This window comes from Tachysurus vachellii, chromosome 22, assembly GCF_030014155.1.
Source record: "Tachysurus vachellii isolate PV-2020 chromosome 22, HZAU_Pvac_v1, whole genome shotgun sequence".
In the NCBI taxonomy this organism is placed as follows: Eukaryota; Metazoa; Chordata; class Actinopteri; order Siluriformes; family Bagridae; genus Tachysurus; species Tachysurus vachellii.
In genome coordinates, this window is record NC_083481.1 from 1,933,301 (window position 1) to 1,952,704 (window position 19,404).

Genomic DNA, 19,404 nt, shown 5'->3' on the forward strand with positions numbered 1-19,404 from the left:
GACAAGAACCACCGTCACCATTACAGCCATCAAGCCAGATCACATGGCAGCAGGCGGAAGAGTGTTTTTAAAAAAAAAAAAAAAAAACGATTGGTAGTGTGACATGTTTGTGACCATCACCGAGTGCTCTGAGGATGATTTTTTTTTTTTTTCTTTTTCTAAATGTAAGTTTCTATGAGTGCATGCAGTCAACTCAAACGCTCAGCTCAGCAGGAGATAAGAAGCACATTTAGGCCATGTATCTGTCTGTGTAGTGTCCAGTGGAGTCTCAAACATGCATTCGGAGTAGTGTTTTTCTGGTTCTTTTTTTTTTGCCTATTATATACAGTATAGTAAGCGTAATGCTAGTGTATGCAAACTAAGACATTCTGTAGATACATTCTCTGTTTTACTGTCTCACAGTCAGAAACAGGTCTGAAGGAACCCTACGTTCACCCAAGCAAATGACATAAAAGTGTTTCTGTGGACGAGTTATTTCAGCAACAAACGAATGAATTTAAATTAGGCTTTTCAACAAACGAGCTCGTTCGAATGATTCCTCAAACCATTTCTGCTTTAATTCGCATTTACAGTTTGACCCAAAAAAATGGCACCGTGGTTTCTTTTCCTTTTTGTATACAAATTCACACTAAATGTGACTAGATGCTACGAAAGAATTATTAAAGCTCGGAAGGAAGTCGGCGCCTCTGGTGCATGTACGTAGCTGGTGAACTAAAAATGAAGTACCTGCTAGTGTGAACGTAGAGCGAGGCATCAGTGCTGCTTCTCATGCACATGTACACCTGACATCTGCAGTCAGTTCACAGATGCTGAGCGTATCGCTGCATCTTGATATGTGAGAGTGGTTTCTGTTTTATCATCGCCTTTTATTAAACATCTTTGGATTTAGACTGTTAACCGTTTCCTGCAGTCCAAAACAAAAAAAATTAAGCCCGTACCAACATTCGGCTCAGAACGGACTCGGACGCTCTCACATATCTCCGACATTCTTGATGTTTTAGTTAAATGCAACCGTTAGAAGAAAGACAAGGTTGTGAAATCTGTGATGCATGTGGATGCTTGTGGGCTTCGTCTTTCTATACCGTGAGACCGAGTAAGAATGTTTACATGTGCAAAGTAATCTGATGCTGAGAGAGAAAACTGATCTGCCAAAAAAAAAAAATCTTATTTTTTTTACTGTAACTTTAAATGCATAGGTTTATATCCACAATTTCAAAGGCACCTTAGGAAAAAGGATCTAGCATTTTGTTTTAAATTTGTTTTATTCATTTACTTTTTTCGATTCTTTGCTTTAAATTCATCTCCTGTGTTACGAAGTAATGTGGTCATGGGAAAACTGGGGCCCTGACTGATTGTGTTTGTGTATAATGACAACTTCTACAGAGAATGATGTCATTTGTATGAGCAGAAACAACATACTTGTCATAGTGAATGTTTTTACTACTAAAAAAAATGGTTTAGTAACCACAAAGGTCACTTTAATACATCTAGGGAACATGAACCTAAATCTGTTTCCAGCAGAAGATGATGATTATCTCAAAACCATGACAATAGAACCAAGTTGGTTTTATGTTTGATCTGAATCCAGTGTAAAATGTGATTGCTGTTATATTAAGGTTTAGCTTTAGGTGGACTTTTTGAGGAGTCTCTTGGAGATCTGGACTTAAGATTAAACCATAAAACATCACATTCGTTTCGAACGACATCACTACAAAGTTATTCTTTGTGAATCATCTGTAACATGCCATTTTTTCATGTGATTTATTTGTGAACTTTAGCAAAGTCAATAATTAAATTCAAACATCCTGCAGCATATTTATTTAAACTTTGGGTCTATTATGTTTTAAGAAGAATTTGACTGGTTACATGTTCAGATGTCAGTTAAAAATTGAGATCATGTATGCACAGTTGTGTACCATTTACCTAACTACCTGAATCAGATCATTCGATCAGATTAGTGTTGTGCATGTAAACACACTTAGTTTATGGAAAGGGAATCAAACATGCCTTGGGTAATAAAAAAGTTTACAAAAAAAGAAAGTTTCTAGAATGATGCGAGACATGATGCCAGTGATTAGTGCTGTCTAAAAAATCATGTGTATGTAGGTTTACAGGCCTGTTTGTGTGTGTGTGTGTATGTGTGTGAATTTATATGTGCACCAGTAGTGGTTGGCTCTCACTCTGTGAGCGCTCACCCTCCGGAGGTGGCAGCTGGTACACCACACACAGCGAGGAGTACAGGCAGCCCACAAAAGACATGAGGCTCGAAAAGTACATCACACCCTGAGCCCCACCCACCAACGAGGTCAGAGGTCCCATCGCCACCGAGACCAGGATCTGGGCCAGGAAGTACTGGCAGCTGAGAAGAGAGATGTCCACGCCCATGCCCCTCCTGGTGCCGTCCTCTGTGGAGCCGCAGAACTACAGGAGAATACACACACACACGGGTATCTGGTATGACTTATTCACAGTAAGGTCCAAAGCTCTGTCCTCTTTACTTCCATGTCATTTTATTCAACTGAAGCTCTTGTACTAGAGATGTAATAGTGGTGTTGCACACATGAAATCTGACCTGTTTATTTATTGTTTGCTAAAATGGGCTGCAAAACATTCTCAAAAAATGAGAAATAATTAAATAAAACATTATCCACTTAACTTCGACAGCACTCCCACTCAGGAAGTGTAGTCGCCCAACATAAAAGAGCGAAAGCGGGTATTAGTTTGCAGGGTGAAGCTCATTAGAGATTAATGCATGGATGTATGATGTCCACAAATGCATCCTAAGTGCCAGGAAAATGGACTGCTGCATTTTTAATCTCTTACATTTCATGAGCTCGCGTCTGTGGTCCCAGTGAATAAGGAAAATGCTGCTTTGTTTTAGGAAACGTTGAGGAATTGATGCTGTTCATGAATTCTTATGGGAATGTTTGTATGGCAAAAGTTTGTGCACCTCTGATCAGCACACCCAAACATGCTCAATGAACATCCCGTTCCAGATGTAGGCCTCATATCTGTTCTTAATAAGCTCCACTGTTCTTTGAAGGGTTTAGACTAGATTATGGATTGTGGCTGTGTGAATTAGTGTTCATTCAGCTACAAGAGCATCAGTGAGATCAGATTCTGGACTCTGGAGTCCAACATTAATGCTCCAGGTCTACATGGAGGTGCTTTGTGCACAGGATTAATTGTCATGCTGGGACAGGATTTGAGCCTCTTGGTTCCAGAGAAGAGAAATCCCATACCACTTTGTGCTTCCAGCTTTGCAGTAATAGTTTGATGAAGAACGACATATGGGCGTGAGGGTTAGGGGTGCACATACTTTTGGCTGAATAGTGTAGTACTCAGTGTGCTGTGCTCTATTCTTACCTGTGGACTCTGATAATATTCACATAGTAGCGAATAAGGCAGCGTGCAGAGCGAAGAGAACAGGACTCCGTAGGTGACACAAAGAGACAACACCACGTACAGGTTGGTGGAGAGCGTGGCCAGACCTGTGCCCAAGCCGAACGCCAGGTAGGCAAAGAAATACAGAGAGCGCAGAGAGAAACGTTCCTCCAGCTTCTCCAGGATGGCTGAGGAACACACATACATTTCCAGATAAACATGCAGAAAATTCGCCATGTTGGTGCTCATATCTTCCTGAGTACTGACCTGAGTAGAAAGCAGCACTGAATGCATAGATGCACATGCCCCAGCAGCCCATGCTGACCCCGGCGTTGTAGCGCTGGTAGGCCTCAGACTTGTTCGGTGCCTTGGGGTCGCCCCCAAACACAAACTCGCCCATGAAATCCGTGTAGAAAAGCAGCATGCCTTCGAAGGACAGCCAGCCTGAAGAACATGCACAATGATATCTCTAAATGTCACTGAATCCTAGATAAAAGAGTGCTTTACTTACCCAGGAAGTGGTTGGTGCACAGGCTGCGAAGGGAAGGGGGCATCCTGTAGATGGAGATGCAGAGCAGCTTGAGAGACATCTGAGTGTCTGGAGCCTCGGTGTTGTCACTGAGATTACTGTCATACTGCACACCATTTAGGAGGATGTTGGCAACCTAGAGAGGAAAATGATACAGTAATAACGTGAAACTACAAAATTCATTGCGATTCTTTACCTTATTACAGATTTTTACTACAATCTGACCAGTATATGTGGCAGAGAATGCGGAAAGATTTTTTTATTGATGTAAAGAACTGCATCACGCGGTCGGTCCACGTATACTACAGACAACTGTTCACTCACCAGCGTCTTTTTAACATGAAGAAAGGATATTGAAGAAAAATTACTTTAGACATCCGCAGCTCTATTTGATTCTTTGTGAGAAAACCATAAAGCATCAAATCACAAAACATAAAATCTAAAGTTATATAAAGTTAGATATAAAGTTGACAATACATGTCTGAAGCTAATCTCTTTCTGGCATGAGCATGTTTTTATTTAATTTATTTTATTTAAAAAAAAAAACTGTACAGTATAAAATGAAAGGCCATAACTGATCATCATCATTCTGTCATTAAAAGTGAGGTTAAGACTCACTTGTTGGCTGAAGGTAACAGTGCGTCTACGGCCGTTCTCCAGGCCGTTGCTGGGGCCGATCAGAGGGTCGTCCATTAAGGTCAGGCTCTGAGGGCGCTTCAGGATCCCTGAGGTACTGCTTCCCCGTGTTAATCCGCTGCCTTCCTGAGGTGCCTCGCTGAGCTCAGATGCTTCATTCAACTCCAAACATTCACTGGCTTGAACTTCATCAATAGCCACTAATCTTTCCGCCTCCTGCAGATCTCCATTGGGTTGAGATAATTCCCTTTCCTGAGAGTTGGCAGCTGGAGACGGTTCCTCTACCAGCTGAGACACCTGAGCAGGAGGAGTTTCTCCCATAGGAAGGCATGGAGTCATGGTCTCTGGCTTCAACGGTTGGGGCATTTGCTGTCCAGTGTAACAGTCAATAAGCACACTGTCTATGTATGACGTTCCCAAGGACGACGCAAACTCGTTAATGTCCATCAGCGTGTTGTCTCGGCTGATAAAGCTGCCGTATTTAGGTGTGAGAGGGCTGAGAGGGGAGATGGGGCTGGTGAGACCTACACAGAGCCTCGCGTTGGCACTACACGAGTGTCCTATACCATCCGGGTACCTACACCCAGAGAACTGATAGCTGTAGAGACCTTCCTCCTTCTCCTCCTCCTGTAGGGATCCAGCTGGTGGAGGTGGAGAAGGTGGCAGAGGTAAAACGGGGCTCTTTAAATGTTTTGAGTTCCTTTTCTGTGACGGGAGAAGAGGACGCTCAGGGATGCTTGTAAGTGTCAAAGCTGTAGTGATTACAAGGGTTATGCTGGTGAACAGGTAGATGACTCGAAGCTGACCTCCCATTGACTTGCCAAACTCAGTGTGGTCCCAGTTCACCCCGCCCACGATGTAGCCGAATCCACCACCCAGACCTGCACAGATTAAACGAAATAATGATTTGTACAGTAGTGAAGGAGTGCTTTGTGGATTTAGAGTCCTCTGCTGCCTGTGGTGGGAACTGCATGTGTAACAAAAAGCCTCAGACTTTACTCCAACAAACCCCACCTGCTCCGTTAAAGCTACACATTCAAAATGGGGTGCTTTTCAAGGAGAAACAGTAGAGGTGAGGAGTTCTGTTCTAAATTCATTTCTAGGCCTAAAAATGTAAACAGAAGCCTGGATAGGAAAAAAAAACAAGCCAGATCTATAATATGGCAATGTTGTAGAAGTTTGTGAGGAGTTTTAAATGATGTAAACAGATGATGCAGGAAAAAAAGATCTCTTATCCTCAGAATATATTATCCAAACTCCAGTTCTGTAATCTGCTCATAAACGCTGAACTCTGACCTGCCAGAAGTGCGTGGATGTTGAGACCTCTGTCCTGGTCCTCTGGACTGCACACATCCATCATGTAGGCATGGCTGGGATTATCCGCTGAGTCTGCGCTGAAGTCCATCAGAACCACGCCGCACACAGTTAGCACGATGCCCCACTTGTGAGTGTCTGCCAGCGCAGATCCCATGTCCCGCCCATTTAGCACCAGCGTTAGACCAAGCAGAGCCCCTGGCCACAGAAAGAGAGAGAGAGAGAGCTGGTTCTTCACGAAACACAGTCGGAATCAACTAAACTGCCAGACAGAGGACAGACTGGAAAGCTTAACGCACACGGACTGTAATTTACAAACAGCTAATTCTGTTCTCTATACACTTGCCAAGAACCCGCCAACCTGCACATCCCTGTTCTAACACTAATGTAGGCAGGACATCAGGCTCGCCAACACCAGGAATATGAAACTGAGCACTAAAACACAGAGATGTGTGGAGTTATCGATAGTCTAGCTGCTAGATTTAAATTAAGGGAAGATTTTAGGTGAGACATCAGTTATTTAGTTTTATCATCGCTCCAAGTTTATCATCCTACTACAGACCATTGCGAAGGGTTTTATTCATCTTATACAAGAAATTACAATTAAAAAAAGAATATGTTAAATATATTATGAAGATTATGTTAATACATTTAGTGTCTGGGAACATCAGGGTTCATATTTACATTATTGCAGCTATGACTTCACATCTGTTATCTTGTCTTTTATTGTGTGAATTCAGAGATCATTTTTACAGTTATTTATCTGACCTGAAATATTTGCATAGTGGTCAAAAATGAAGGCTAGACATCTTGTTCTCCTTCTATATCGTTCATGTCCTCTGTCTTTTTTCATCTCACTCACCCAGGCTGAGTCACATGACATGGATACAATCCACTAATACACAGCTTTAGAAACAACCTAGAGAGGCTATTTTTTGGAGAGAATATTTTTTGGTGATATCACAGGGCTCACCGATGGCCAAGGCGAGGATAAAAGGCCTCCGGCGGCCAAAGCGTGATGTACACCGGTCACTCCAAGCTCCAAGGATCGGCTGAAGCAGGAATCCTGCGGTCACAAAAAAAGAAGGTGTGATGTAATGATGGCGGACATGTAATGTTCTATTCTCTTGATCCAGACCGTCTCATTTCCTTATTCTGTCCCAATAAATAATTTTTATGTTGATCTGAGAATTGAGCATGAAATTAATTTATAACGAAATAATAATATATTGTTAGTATTTAATCTGAAGTACATTAAAATAATAGAGTAGCCATACACTCCTGAGGTACCTAATATGGGGCTGATGAACCAGACGAGGCTGTAGAACTGATCAGGCAGACCCATCTGAAGCAGCAAGGGCGTCACGTAGGCCGTCTCCATGGCATAGCTGAACTCGATGCCGAACAGGATGCAGCCGTTGAAGAGGAGCTTGGGAAAAGTGCGACGTGGAGGCAGATCGCTGAGGTCCAGCTGCTCCAGAGGGCAAGGAGTGTTGGGTGGAGGGGGCGGAGACGGACGGATGAGCTTTTGCCGTTTTTGATGCCTCTGGAAGCTGTTGGCTCTGTGGCTGAGATGGCGTGTGGTAGACATTGGGAAGCTGCAGGTTTTGGGAAGGGTCGGCCTCCATGTTTCACATTGGGTCGCCCTCAAGCCGTCTCGCCCCGGGCTGATTAAAAGGGGGTCGCTGGGCGTGCCCATTCCAGGGGAGGACATCATGATCTGGAGTTCTGCACACACTATCACAAAATGATTTTCACTCCTATTTTTATATTCTGTATTTCATGATTTTTATTGGTCAGAAAGTGTTGTTTTTTTTTACTGCACATCACAGCTGCACATCACATTACATGTTTACGTGATTGCGAACTGCTTTTGTATAAGAGAAATAAAAATCTTGGGGACATGCTGAAAAAAGAATATAATCATCAAGGTGAATCATCAAGCTTCAAATCAAATCAGATCAAATCACACCATGCCATCTTTGATTATTTTCCTCTGACAGCATGGCACTGTGTTTTAAGCCTTACATATTCATCCACATTTATAAATCTTTGAATCAAAATAATACTTTAATGGGAAGATAAACCAAACTGTCAGATCTAAAGCTGATTAACACTTGACAAATACAAATCATCACCCAAAAAAAAGTAGAAAATATTTTGACATCTTTGAAGGCCATGGTTATGTTTATTATAATAATAAAAATAATAATAATAATAATTATTATTATTATTATTATTATTAGCAAACATACATAGCCTATCGGGTTACAATTTAATAGTAGGTAGTAAGTCATGTCGTTTTGAGATGATCAACACGATTCCTACAGCGCTGAATATCGCGATATATCGACCAGCCGATTATTGGTGCATGCCCATTGTGCACTTTATCATACTGTGTGTACTGATGGTGACATTGAGCTGAAAAAGAAGTAAAATTAGCAGACGTACAGAACGAGTTCACGAAAATAACGAAGTGGAGTGAAACAGGGCAACTACAACACCCACAATAACCATGTAGCGTTTTTTTTTTTTTTTTAAAAAAAAAAAACGAGGCAGAGAGAAAAAGAGGCAGAAGAAAAGGAAGCTGACGAGGACATCCTTGGAGTCGGGAGCGCGCATCAGTGCATCCAATGCGCAGCCTGAGCGGTGTGCGCGCACTGCACGTGCTTACTGTCTCCAACACGCAAAAAAAGATGAACTTATAACTCACCTGTCGTTTTTCTTTCATTTTCACTGGTATCATTGATTTATTTTATGTAGTATTGACCCATAAGACCATCCAGGTCATCGCATCACACAGTAAACTGTAGAGTCCCTATCAGTGTAAGGCCCATATATGTGATCAGAATAAAGCTAATGATGTCTGTCTGTCTGTCTGTATGTGTGTGTGTGTGTGTGTGTGTGTGAGAGAGAGAGAGAGAGAGAGAGAGAGAGAGAACATAAAGAATTCAGAACCTTTACCTTCTCTGGGTTTCTGTTCATCTCCTCAGACTGAGCGCGTTATCATTGTAATTCCTCTGTGTCTTTTTCCTTTGTGTTATCTTTGGTGCAGGCATTGCTCGGCTCCTCTCTCTCTCTCTCTCTCTCTCTCTCTCTCTCTCTCTCTGTCTCTCTCTCTGGTCCACCCATCATCTCCCCCACCTCTGTTTCCCGGCTATCCCCGTCTGAGCGGTGACGTCACAGTTAAACCCCGCCCACTCCAAGTTGTCGCATCAGCACCAGGTTGTATTACTGTAAAGCACATCTCTGTCCTTCTGCCCATCTGCCCATCCCTCTATCTCTCTATCTATCTATACATCCTTTTTATGAACCTCCTATCCTTCTATCCTTCTCAGGGACCCTGGAGCTTATCCCAGAGGACAACCCTCACATCAGTGCATACACTCACATGGATTAATTAGAGCTCCCAGTCAGCCTATAACACATGTTAGGACTGGGGGAGGAAACCCTGGGACCACGGGGAGAACATGCAAACTTCACACACACAGGGCAGAGGAATCGATCTGTCTATCTATCTATCTATCTATCTATCTGTCTGTCTGTCTATCTATCTATCTGTCTGTCTGTCTGTCTGTCTGTCTGTCTGTCTGTCTGTCTGTCTATCTATCTGTCTGTCTATCTATCTATCTATCTATCTATCTATCTATCTATCTATCTATCTGTCTGTCTCTATCTATCTATCTATCTATCTATCTATCTATCTATCTATCTATCTATCTATCTATCTATCTATCTTTCTCTCTGTCTGTCTGTCTGTCTGTCTATCTATCTATCTATCTATCTATCTATCTATCTATATATCTGTCTGTCTGTCTCTATCTGTCTGTCTGTCTGTCTGTCTGTCTGTCTCTATCTGTCTGTCTGTCTGTCTGTCTCTATCTATCTATCTATCTATCTATCTATCTATCTATCTATCTATCTGTCTGTCTGTCTCTATCTGTCTGTCTCTATCTATCTATCTATCTATCTATCTATCTATCTATCTATCTATCTATCTATCTATCTGTCTGTCTGTCTGTCTATCTATCTATCTATCTATACATCCTTTTTATGAACCTCCTATCCTTCTATCCTTCTCAGGGACCCTGGAGCTTATCCCAGAGGACAACCCTCACATCAGTGCATACACTCACATGGATTAATTAGAGCTCCCAGTCAGCCTATAACACATGTTAGGACTGGGGGAGGAAACCCTGGGACCACGGGGAGAACATGCAAACTTCACACACACAGGGCAGAGGAATCGATCTGTCTATCTATCTATCTATCTATCTATCTGTCTGTCTGTCTATCTATCTATCTGTCTGTCTGTCTGTCTGTCTGTCTGTCTGTCTGTCTGTCTATCTATCTATCTGTCTGTCTATCTATCTATCTATCTATCTATCTATCTATCTATCTATCTGTCTGTCTCTATCTATCTATCTATCTATCTATCTATCTATCTATCTATCTATCTATCTATCTATCTATCTATCTTTCTCTCTGTCTGTCTGTCTGTCTGTCTATCTATCTATCTATCTATCTATCTATCTATCTATATATCTGTCTGTCTGTCTCTATCTGTCTGTCTGTCTGTCTGTCTGTCTGTCTCTATCTGTCTGTCTGTCTGTCTGTCTCTATCTATCTATCTATCTATCTATCTATCTATCTATCTATCTATCTATCTATCTGTCTGTCTGTCTCTATCTGTCTGTCTCTATCTATCTATCTATCTATCTATCTATCTATCTATCTATCTGTCTGTCTGTCTGTCTATCTATCTATCTATCTATCTATCTATCTATCTATCTATCTATCTATCTATCTTTCTGTCTGTCTGTCTGTCTATCTATCTATCTATCTATCTATCTATCTATCTATCTATCTGTCTATCTGTCTGTCTCTATCTGTCTGTCTGTCTCTATCTATCTATCTATCTATCTATCTATCTATCTATCTATCTGTCTGTCTGTCTGTCTGTCTGTCTGTCTGTCTGTCTAGTGGTGACCCTGTTAGACTGATTGTCTAAACAGTAATTTTATATATAATAAAAGCATTTTACACTTTTATTATATGTTATTATATGAGATGTTCAGAATGCACGTGTAAAATGCTTTTATTATATATAATAATAAAATATATTATATAATAAAAGCTATCTATCTATCTATCTATCTATCTATCTATCTATCTATCTATCTATCTATCTATTTATATATGTAAAGATTCAAGAATAAAATATCTCATTTCACAATGCTATAGTTGTTGCATAAAATAATTTTATTTATGTCACAAGACTTAAATAAATAAATAAATAAAAATACTTCCGTATGCAGAGAAGACTTTTGAACATTGTAGTTTATGTAATAAGCCCCGCCCCAGTGACACGTACCTTGCTATGATTGGTTCTTGTTTGTGGTTTCTCCAACAGACAGGTGTGTGTGAGCGACTCTGTATCAACACACTGACTAACATAACAAGTGTTACTGTAAAAACAATGTCGTGTTTAAATGTGGACAAACTCGGCAGTAAGTGTGTGAAGAGCGCCGTGTCCGGGGAGGTAAGAGTCCAGTGTTTATTCACTTAATCACATTATGAAGTCTTCACCATGTGTCGTGATTCAGAGTCGTTCGGAGTCATGTGAGGTTGTGATTCATTTTGACTCCCTTTCTGCTTCTCATAAATAACAAGATCTTTTGATGTTTTTGTTGAGTTTTATTGAGTTTTTCTTAAACAATTATGTTAATAAATATATTAATACCAATAATAGTCACATTGCATAAAAAGCACAAATAATAATAACAACAACAACAAGAAGAATCATTTATCAGTGTCAGGATCAATTGCTGTTGTTATTGTACTGTATGTATTTTATTTACACACAACATCTCTCTGGTATAAATAATGTTGGTATTAATTCTTCTTTTTTTTTGTCTTCTTATATTTATATTACAGCTTAATGATCATATAAAGTCTTGTCCACACTAAAATGAAGCTTTTCCTTTAATAAAACCTAATTGAGTATTAAGAATGAATCGTTATATGCTTAATTGCTCACCCAGCTTATGTGCTCCTTTTAGCAGGTGGAGCTCAGCTCTCTCTGGAGAGATCAGACAGTGGTGATGTTTTTCCTGCGACGTTTCGGGTGTCAGATCTGTCGCTGGGCTGCGGCGGAGGTCAGCAAGCTGGAGAAGGAGCTGAGAGTAAACGGCGTGGCTCTGGTGGGGATCGGCCCTGAAGAGACAGGACTCAAAGAGTTTCAGGACGGCGGGTTTTTTAAAGGCGGTGAGTTCTGGTCACGTGGGACATGAAAATAAGTTTGAATTTGCTAAATTCTGAGAATCATTTTGTAACCTCAGGTTTCATCAGAAATTTGTCCCTGACGTTTTATTGTCATAGTTACACAAGCACGGTTTGACTTTATTACAGGAGTAATGATGTTTTTACAGCCTTTCTGCTTTATGTAAAGCAGTGACGTGATTGAGATGGTGCGAGTCATTGTGTCTTGTGATTTTGTTCCCCCAAGAAATATACATTGATGAAACTAAGCAGTGCTACAAGGACTTGGGATTTAAAAGGTACGGAAACTGACATATGTGACATAAAATATCGATTCGTTTATCTAGAATCCACTATACAACAATCTACACAAACGTACACAGAATAAATGTCTAGGTGTCATAGAGTTACTTCAGCTGTATGTGTAAAGGCAAGGACACGTTAATGCTAATTATATACATACATAAGTCTTTCAGTTTAAATGATTTGATTACGATCTATAATCGTAACATATAATGTGCCAAGACTTCATAACACTATATGACTGTATACATGACAGAGCCTTTATAACATACTACAGCGTTATAACAATGTGTAGTGAGTGTGTAGCGGTATAGAGCCTTTATAACATAAATGCGGTTACAATGTCTATATAACGCGGATAAACGTCTTTATAATCGCCACAGAGGCACTGAATAACAGGTCATAGAACTGTGAGAACACAGCTAAAGGAACGTATGCATGTCATAGAGCCTTTATAACCCTTCACAGATATAATGCGATCAATGTGGTGCCTGCTGCTCTGGGAAAGAAAGTACGAGAAATTTCCTCAAAGGTACAATCAATAATAATAATAATAATAATAATAATAATAATGTCTGCTGTTTCGTGAAGACTTTTACTTTTATATAATTAGGAAAAAAGTCTCACTGTGTTTATTTCATAAAGGCAAGCAGTGAAGGAATTCAGGGCAACTTTAGTGGAGACCTTCTGCAGAGCGGCGGCATGCTGATTGTAGCCAAAGGTAAATAAAATATTCGTAATAATGTTAAAATAAGTCCAGCTATTTACTTATTTACTTATTAAACATTTACCTAACAATGAAATACAATAAAATACAATCAGCCAAAGACTTTAGGTTGACAGTCAGTAGTGTGTTTTGGGTGGTTTAAGTTTCTTAACGTTTTTTAAAGGGTTATACATCTCTTATAAATTTTTACACAAAACCCTTAGAGTGTTAGATACTTCTGACTGAAGATCACTGAGTCACTGCCCTGGATGTTACAGGTTAAATCTAACACTCAAAGTGTTTTCGGTCCGTCCATCAGGTGGAGCTCTTACAGGAAATACGTAAAACCCTATGAACCTTCACATCCTGTCTAGAAGGTTTCGAGGAGAACTCGTTGTAAAGCTTAAACTACGTGTAGTTAAATTACAAAATTATGTTTTATGATCAAACGAGGGGGGCACGGTGGCTTAGTGGTTAGCACGTTCGCCTCACACCTCCAGGGTTGGGGGTTCGATTCCCACCTCCGCCTTGTGTGTGTGGAGTTTGCATGTTCTCCCTGTGCCTTGGGGGTTTCCTCCGGGTACTCCGGTTTCCTCCCCCGGTCCAAAGACATGCATGGTAGGTTGATTGGCATCTCTGGAAAATTGTCCGTAGTGCGTGAGTGTGTGAGTGAATGAGAGTGTGTGTGTGTGCCCTGTGATGGGTTGGCACTCCGTCCAGGGTGTATCCTGCCTTGATGCCCGATGACGCCTGAGATAGGCACAGGCTCCCCGTGACCCGAGGTAGTTCGGATAAGGTAGAAGATGAATGAATGGATGATCAACCGATTTAAGATCGAGTTCCAGATTTGTGTTTAATCAAGCTGTCACTAGGGGGCAGGTTTGTGTTTAATCAAGCTGTCACTAGGGGGCAGTGTAGCTTTATTTATGTTTGCTTTAGTCTAAAGAGTTTGATACTGAACATTTATGTCGGTCTGACTGTTTGAAGGTGGTGAGAAGGTCCTGCTGCACTTTATTCAAGAGACACCAGGAGATCTTGTGCCACTTGAAGACATCACCAAAGCTCTGGGCATCAGTGCCAGTGTGCAGGCTGGAGTGAGACCTCAGGTGAGACAGTGAGGTTATACAGAGATCACATCCATACGGTGGCTGTTTACTTTGGGATTTGTGTTTATTTATTTGTTTGTTTGTTTTTTGGACATTTGACATGGTGAAGTTTTCTGTAGTAAAAGAAGAATAAAACACTTCAGAATGTGCGACGTTGAGCTTCTCCTCACTTAACAAACACAAAGCCATGAGTTCGTCCTGTCTGAAGTTTACAGTATCATTTCACCATGTTTTCTCCTGAGCACCTTTGGACCTTCTGATGTTCTTAAAACTCCACCTTAATTTCTGTCTCTGTGCGTCAGTTCACCACAAATCTGATGAGTGTCCTTCATCATTTCATCATTTCATCATTTCATCATTTCATCATTTCATACGGCCTTTTATGTGAACAGTGCAGACTTTTACTAAGAAAGTGGACACACACACATACACACAAACACACACCACACACAAACACACACCCCACACACACACTACACACATGCACAAACTCATACCACACACACACACACCACAAAACACACACGCACAAACACACACACACACACAAACACACACACACTACACACATGCACAAACTCATACCACACACACACACAGCACAGAACACACACCACACACACGCACAAACTCATACCACACAAACACACACACCACACAAACAAACGCACACACAGCACAAACACACACAAACACACACACCACTCAAACACACACACACCACTCAAACACACACACACCACTCAAACACACACCACACAAACACACACCACACACCACACAAACACACACCACTCAAACACACACACACTGCACACAAACACACATAAACACACCAAACAAACACACACACCGCACAAACACACAAACACACACCACTCAAACACACACACAGCGCACAAACACACACACCACTCAAACAAACACCACACAAACACACATACACACCACACACACAAACACATACCACACAAACACATGCACACACAAACACACACCACACAAACACACACACCACACAAACACACACCACACAAACACACACCACACACACCACACAAACACACACCACTCAAACACACACACACTGCACACAAACACACATAAACACACCAAACAAACACACACACCGCACAAACACACAAACACACACCACTCAAACACACACACAGCGCACAAACACACACACCACTCAAACAAACACCACACAAATACACATACACACCACACACAAACACATACCACACAAACACATGCACACACAAACACACACCGCACAAACACACACACCACACAAACACACACCACACAAACACACACACATATTATTAATTTTATATATATATATATAAATATATATTATATTATAATTTTAATATACTGTAAAATCTAGATCTGTTGCTCCTTTTTATCTCCTGTTCAGTTCTCAATTCTTTTTGAGACATTGTTGTATTTCTAAGAACAGAGTTTTGTGTAAATACGCCTTCTCTGAATGAAGTTTTAGTCTTTTCTTAGACTAACAATGAGAGGAAAGTTCTGGTTTATTTTTCTCCTCGTTCAGGGTGACAGACCGGTGCAGACACGCTCAGAGGAAATATACCAGATAAACCCTTTAAAGTCCCGGCGTGTTATTTATGTATTACAATTAAATGGTAAATGTTAAATAAGGAATAAAACAAACATTAGCATTACAGACACCGCCTCCGTTTACACGATGATGTTAATAAGTATGTAAATAACAGTAATAAGTAGAATCAGATTTAGCACTTTTCTGATATTGTCGCTGATGATCGAGGTGAAACTTTGAGTATCAGATGATATCGAGACTCATCTGTGTTCTCATTTCATTGCATTAATACGCTTTAAAATGATTTTGTTTTACAAACATAATTATAAATTTAGTTTATAGCCCATGGTCACGTCAACTGGTCAAAAATCTTTTAGATTATTTATTGGTTTGATTTTTTTTGTTGTCGTTGATCTGAAATATCTTTAACATTTTGCATTCCGTGTATCAATCCATCATGTGTACACACAGCACCGCAATCATCCATACTGTGTGTGTGTGTGTGTGTGTGTGTGTGTGTGTGTGTGTGATCCCTGTCCACCTACAAATGCAGCCCTCCATCCTGCATAAACACGCAGAAGGCTTTATCACTGACCCCATCAGCGGTCGTGTCTCTGAACTCAGGAACATTTTCACCTTCGTCCCGCAGGAAGGAAACATCCAGCAGACACAGACGCAGGTCTAGTCGAGCCGGAAGTGTTCTGATCACATCGTGGCACACATTAATCACACATTGAGTCTTGTGTCAGGTCTGTTCCTATCGACGTGTGCGTCTGGGTCACGTGTGAGACTCCGTACGTAAAGCGGCGCTTCTATTTTAGCCGCTTCATCCACAATGCAGTTAAATAAACATGTGTAATGTTTGAGTGCTCATTGTTTAAGCAGCCTGAGAATAACAGGACATGGCTTTGGCCTTATTTCCTCCTAAAAGAGCTCGGTGTGATAAGATCTTCTCCACAGCTTCTCTGCTGAACTTCTCCTCACCTAGCTGAGGACCAGGAGTGATGATGAATCAGCAGAAAGATGGAAAAAGCAAAGATTTTTCTCCTCATTTCTCATCATCTTTGTCTCATTTTAGTGTGATGAAGGAGTCTGTACACGATGAAGATGAAGAACTGATGAACTCAGAAGCTTCAACACCGTCGTCTTCCTCATCATCTTCTTCTTCTTCTTCTCCTTCTTCTAGAGAGAGATGAGACTCAGACATTCCAGCTGCTGTCTTCACCTCCATCACCATCAGAAACTTTAACTTGTCAAACTGTGTTACTCACAATGCAGCAGTTAATGTATCATTTATTTATGTTCAAGTCAGAACACAGGACATGGACTCTCTGTCTCTCTGTCTCTCTCTTTCTGTCTCTCTCTCTGTCTGCCTCTCTGCCTTTCTGCCTGTTTGTCTCTCTCTTTCTGTCTCTCTCTGTCTGTCTCTCTGTTTGTCTGCATGTCTGTCTGCCTCTCTCTGTCTTTCTCTGCCTCTCTGTTTTTCTGTCTGTCGGTCTCTCTCTCTCTCTTTCTCTCTCACCGTCTCTGTCTGCCTCTCTCTCTCTCTCTCTCTCTCTCGCTCTCTCTCTCGCTCTCTCTCTCTTTCTCTGTCTTTCTTTGCCTCTCTGCCTCTCTGTTTTTCTGTCTGTCGGTCTCTCTTTCTCTCTCACTGTCTCTGTCTGCCTCTTTCTCTCTCTCTCTCTCTCTCTCTCTCTCTCTCTCTCTCTCTCTCTCTCTTTCTCTCTGTCTCTCTGTTTGTCTGCATGTCTCTCTGTCTCTCTCTGTCTTTCTTTGTCTGCCTCTCTGTTTTTCTGTCTGTCGGTCTCTCTTTCTCTCTCTCTCTCTTTCTGTCTCTCTGTATGACTGCCTGTTTGTCTGTCTTTCTCTGTCTTTCTTTGTCTGCCTCTCTGTCTCTCTCTCTGTTTCTCTCTCTCTCTCTCTCTCTCTCTCTCTCTCTCTCTCTCTCTCTCTCTCTCTCTCTCTCTCTCTCTCTCTCTCTCTCTTTGTCCCGCTGCCTGTCTCTGACTCTTATCTTACTGCATTAAAAAAAATTATATAAGTAATGTGTGAAAAATTCAACCACCAACCTACAAGCTATAAATAATCTATACTAAATAAATAAATAAATAAATAAATAAATAAATAAATAAATAGATTAAATAAAAATAAATTAATAATTTATAACTAAATAAATAATAAATATCCAAAGAAACTAAATAAATAAACAAACAATTAGGCAAATAAATAAATAGGTAGCTAAATAAGTAAAAAAAAAACATAAAATAATAATAATAAAATGTTTAGAATATCATCACTCACATTATATTCACTTGTTATGAATGTAAATTCACATGTAATAAAATTATAATGTTTTAAAAACCAAACCAGCGTCTGGGATTTTATTTCTTCAGTGTTTTCAGATCAAACACAAACCACATGCGATTTGTAAACGTTTATTAAGCATACACAGATCTTTACCCTAAAATATCAAGACTCTTATAGCTACAGTATGTTTTTCTGACTGTTTAACAATATTTCTTCGCTGTGATCAGATCAGCAGATGATTAGACACACGTTCAGAAACGCACACAAGTGACCTGAATTGCTTCAGCCGTTACATTAAGGTTCAAAGAGCTTTTCATTTCTTTTCTTATATTTGTTTCACAGCAGAAGCAAAACTTACAAAAGTATTGACGTAGCAGCATCTGAACTTCGTGGCGATTGACCTGCGGGTGCGTGGCGATGGCGTCGGATCGGACGTGTGGTGAATTCTCTGAATTTCAGAGCAGCTTTTAATGCACTTAACAGCATTTACAGCATTTGTCTGACTGTATATTTATAATCACACCCTCTAGTGTCACCCAGATGAGGATGAGGTTCCCCTTTGAGTCTGGTTCCTCTCAAGGTTTCTTCCTTACCAATTTAAGGGAGTTTTTCCTTGCCACTGCTGCCTGAGTCACCTCAGACTTGCTCATTGGGGATAAATACATTCGTAGCTGTCGGGCGGAAACCTCGTATGTCCAAATTTGGTCAATTTCATATTTTTTCACATATCGATGCTATTGGTCAGTCCCCACGTGGGTCTGTTATTTTTACAAGTTATTAACCGATCTAAAGTCTTGAAAATAGCTTGAGCGCAAATCTCATAACTCCATTGGACACTTCAACTGTCCACCTCTTCCTCACTCCGTGGGAGAGCTTCACGGCATATTTCTCCTCAAGAAGAGTCGCAACGAATCAACACGTCTTCTGAGGTAAATGTCTTCAAAACACTGGGCTCAAAGAAAAAAAAATCTTGACCCCCGCTAGTTCTGGTGCTCGTCTGAGGACAGGAATTTAGCACAAGACAATCCACTGCAACGTGGACTAAACCCTGTGCACTGCAGATAAGGTACGGCGTTTTTTTAATTTCCTGAAAAATAACGGTTTTGGAGATACGAGGATTCTGCCTGACAGCGACGATATACATACATACATACATACACACTGTGAACTATATATATCTTGAAATTTTATTATATTAATTCTTTATACTTCTCCTTATATCTACCTTCTGTTCTATGTTTATGTTCTGTAAAGCTGCTTTGAGACAATGTCCATTGTAAAAAGCGCTATA

The 19,404-nt window shown here is 40.6% G+C and overlaps 2 protein-coding genes across 4 annotated transcripts; one reads left to right on the forward strand and one right to left on the reverse strand.

Annotated features, from left to right (window-relative positions):
• Positions 1 to 1,694: 1,694 nt before the first annotated feature.
• slc45a1 (solute carrier family 45 member 1) lies at positions 1,695 to 11,355 on the reverse strand. 3 transcript variants are annotated; one of them, XM_060857934.1, is made up of 9 exons: positions 11,238 to 11,355; positions 7,154 to 7,600; positions 6,837 to 6,929; positions 5,846 to 6,061; positions 4,532 to 5,430; positions 3,896 to 4,049; positions 3,652 to 3,828; positions 3,367 to 3,572; positions 1,695 to 2,421 (listed from the first exon to the last, which is right to left on the reverse strand). In XM_060857934.1, exons 2-9 carry the CDS (start codon positions 7,578 to 7,580, stop codon positions 2,149 to 2,151), a joined length of 2,445 nt encoding a protein of 814 aa, XP_060713917.1. In that variant the 5' UTR covers positions 7,581 to 7,600; positions 11,238 to 11,355; the 3' UTR covers positions 1,695 to 2,148. The 3 variants fall into 3 exon arrangements, with proteins under 3 accessions (XP_060713917.1, XP_060713914.1, XP_060713915.1); XM_060857931.1 differs by lacking the exon at positions 11,238 to 11,355 and adding an exon at positions 8,828 to 8,943 and having other exon boundaries at positions 7,154 to 7,591; XM_060857932.1 differs by lacking the exon at positions 11,238 to 11,355 and adding an exon at positions 8,828 to 8,927.
• On the forward strand, positions 11,252 to 17,939 carry prxl2b (peroxiredoxin like 2B). The gene is made up of 7 exons (XM_060857935.1): positions 11,252 to 11,405; positions 11,926 to 12,130; positions 12,372 to 12,423; positions 12,896 to 12,959; positions 13,073 to 13,148; positions 14,121 to 14,239; positions 16,885 to 17,939. The coding sequence occupies exons 1-7, from the start codon at positions 11,343 to 11,345 to the stop codon at positions 16,909 to 16,911; spliced, it is 606 nt and encodes a 201-aa protein (XP_060713918.1). The 5' UTR covers positions 11,252 to 11,342; the 3' UTR covers positions 16,912 to 17,939.
• Positions 17,940 to 19,404: the final 1,465 nt, after the last annotated feature.